This window comes from Adiantum capillus-veneris, chromosome 10 (assembly GCF_014529385.1).
Source record: "Adiantum capillus-veneris isolate H3 chromosome 10, ASM1452938v2, whole genome shotgun sequence".
Classification (NCBI taxonomy): domain Eukaryota; kingdom Viridiplantae; phylum Streptophyta; class Polypodiopsida; order Polypodiales; family Pteridaceae; genus Adiantum; species Adiantum capillus-veneris.
Window position 1 is genome coordinate 10,181,449 of NC_140940.1, and position 2,843 is coordinate 10,184,291.

At 41.2% G+C, this 2,843-nt stretch overlaps 1 protein-coding gene across 1 annotated transcript; it reads right to left on the reverse strand.

Moving 5' to 3' along the window:
* Nucleotides 1-835: 835 nt before the first annotated feature.
* Nucleotides 836-2,357, reverse strand: LOC147448435 (uncharacterized). Its single transcript, XM_086522373.1, has 2 exons — nt 1,404-2,357; nt 836-904 (listed from the first exon to the last, which is right to left on the reverse strand). The coding sequence occupies exons 1-2, from the start codon at nt 1,668-1,670 to the stop codon at nt 836-838; spliced, it is 336 nt and encodes a 111-aa protein (XP_086378499.1). The 5' UTR covers nt 1,671-2,357.
* Between the last annotated feature and the right edge of the window lie 486 nt (nt 2,358-2,843).

Consider the following 2,843-nt stretch of genomic DNA (forward strand, 5'->3'; position numbering starts at 1 on the left):
ACATCTGATTCCCCGTTTGATTTCCACTTCCGATTTCGCCTGCTTTTCCACTTTCGATTCCACTCCACCTACCAAATTCTGATCTGGTTCAAAAAAGCCACTGCTCAACTCCGCCTTCCACTTACTCATACCCCATGCACTTAATTCAATTCCCTTGCTTTTATTCTTCAACTCCTCCATCTCTGCAACCAGCCTCTCATTCTCCATCTTCAATGCCTCATTCTCCCTCCTAATGCTCTCCTTTTCAGCTTGTTGAAACCAATTCTTGAAGTGGTCCGTCGACACTTCCATATGTTCCCTCCAAAGCCTAGTTGTTGTATTCCACATCTCCTGCGCGTATTCTAGCACTTCTTGCTTCAAGGCATCCGCATCCAAATCAGCTACTAAGAGACCTGTCATCCCCGCCATCAGCTTTCCCTTAACATTTTCAAAAAACATTTTGCCCGTCTTCTCCTTAACAGTCAATGAACTGCGACGTTCGCACACTTGGATGTGATCTCCAACACCTCTCACCACCTTAATCTTATAATGATGAATTTTCACCTCGATTCGGGCACACCATGCAAGATTCGCCCAAAAAATATTCGTCCTTAAATGAGTCACATCAGCACTAAGCGAGTTTTTAGCCTTAAAGTGAGTACCCCCACTAATGAGTCCCCTTGACCCTTTTGCCCAATTCCATTCCTTTGAATTTCCTCTTTCTGGACTTCCAATCCCACAGTCTGAATTCCAATATCCAGTCCGCCATTCGAATTCTGAATTCCAGATCCCTTTACAGGTTGAACATACTTTGACATTAAATCTGCATTCTGCTGAACATCCTCTACTTCCACATTTACATCATCTGCTTGACTCCCAAATTGACAAATGGCTTGACAATCGCCATGATAAAATTCAGCTCCATCTGCATTTCCAAAGATGACTTCATCATTTGCTGCAATATCTTTAGCCTTCCGCAACATCCACTGTGAAATTTCAAGAACTTTTAATATCTAAATTTGCGTCTGCATTTTCGCCTGAATCTGAATTCCAATATGAATCTAAATTTGAATCTGAATCTCACTCAGAATATGAATCTGAACCAAAATCTAACACTTGGGATACTCCTGTTCATGTCCCTTATACAATAGTGCCCTATCAACTCCTACATATTTGTTCTGATTTTGTCCAATCCATGAAGAAAATGATGTTGTTAATCCCCACTGAGTATCGATGTCATCCTCCTTGTGACACTAATTGTCATACCTCTTCATCAAGCTTTCCACGGCTTCCATTAAAATTTGCATATGAATTGGTCTTTGCATCCAAAAGTGCAGTTGAATCCAAATCCAAAATTAAGACTAAATCTGAATTGAAATTTGAATTTGAGTCTGAATCACATTCGGCATCTTCCAAAATTTGACTTGCTTTATCAACAACTGAAAATTTTCCCTCAATATCTCTTCATATCCATCTATATGAAACTGCTGCAATATAGAATGCCACCTCCAACTTCCAATATGAATATCATCATCCTCAATCTCCTCCATTATACTGCTGTCATCTTCTGGTCCTTGCTGCTGCAATTGTTGCTTGGCTCTTTTGACATCCTCTTTTGACATTTGCTTTGAAGTCCGCTTGAAATGACAAAATTCTGCCATGATATCCGCATTAGCATGCACATCCTCCATTTGCTGCTGACAATTGTCCTCTTCAAATGTATGTGAATTCCCAATGAGCACTACACTTCGATCAGTCAAAAAGGAATAATCCTCATGTGCTTCATGGACACACTTCCATGGTAGGATAGAGGTAACCAGGGTTTCTGCCCGGCTCTGTTCCCTGACCTCATGTTGCTCCTCCTTACCTTGCTGCCTTTTATCCTGCTGATATTGTTGATCCTACACATGGTCTTCTTTTCGACTTCCCACTTGCATTTGTTGAGATACCACCCATTGATTTTCTGATCGAAACTGTTGTGTACATTGTTGGGATACAATTTCCAGAAGATTTGATAACTGCATGTTTCCATTAGTGGATCTTCGTGGTGACAATTCCTCCGAAACTGAGTTGTTCATTGTTGTTGCTGCAAATTCCTCCTGAGTACATATGATTTTTGAAACTTCTTCCTGCTTTCACTCTTCATTTGTAATCCTACATACATTCTCAATTGAACCCAAAAATAAATCAATCACCTCTTCTTCTTCATTCCTCTCTCTATCCATCACCTCTCCGTTCATCAGACTATCCACCTGTCCATTCCTCACATTATCCGCCTCTTCAAATGGTCTTTGATTTCCGTGAACAAGATTTTCAATATGTATGATTTGCTTCTCCTTTGAATAATAAATCTCATTGACAAGTGACAACACCGACATCAATTTCAGCAATGGATATTCCGTCTCCACTCTATGAGCACACTCCAGTGGTAGGGTAGGGGTATCTAGGGGCAGTATTAGGCTCTCTTGGCCAACCTCCTTTTGCACCTCCTTCTCCTCCACATTTGGTATCCCCACATGATGGATGTCCGTCTCCAAGCCAACCCATCCATCATCATCATCACTTAATTCATCTTCGAACTCAGCCGCATATGCATCCCTCAATCTCTCACATGCTTCCTGCAATTAACTCACCTCCTTTCTGCTGGAACATGATGTCCTCCTCTTTCCTTTATGATTAGTCAACCACTCATATGCCCTCTCTAAGTCATCCTCAGAATCTTCCAACTTATCCCATGCTACCTGTGTCCCATCAACTGATGCTTTATGCATTCTTCGACTAAATTTTTGCAGTTTTGAACACAAATCCACCATACACCACTTCCTACATGCATCTCCCTCTGAACATGAATCTCCCTCTGAACA

Bases quoted from the DNA above. Each gene is read 5' to 3' on its own strand.
- LOC147448435 (XM_086522373.1), bottom strand. From the start codon at position 1,670: ATGGAGGATGTGCATGCTAATGCGGATATCATGGCAGAATTTTGTCAT. The intron at 905-1,403 runs GTCAAATTTTGG...TTGGAAATGCAG, and splicing joins TTCAGTTGTTGATAAAGCAA to ATGGAGCTGAATTTTATCAT.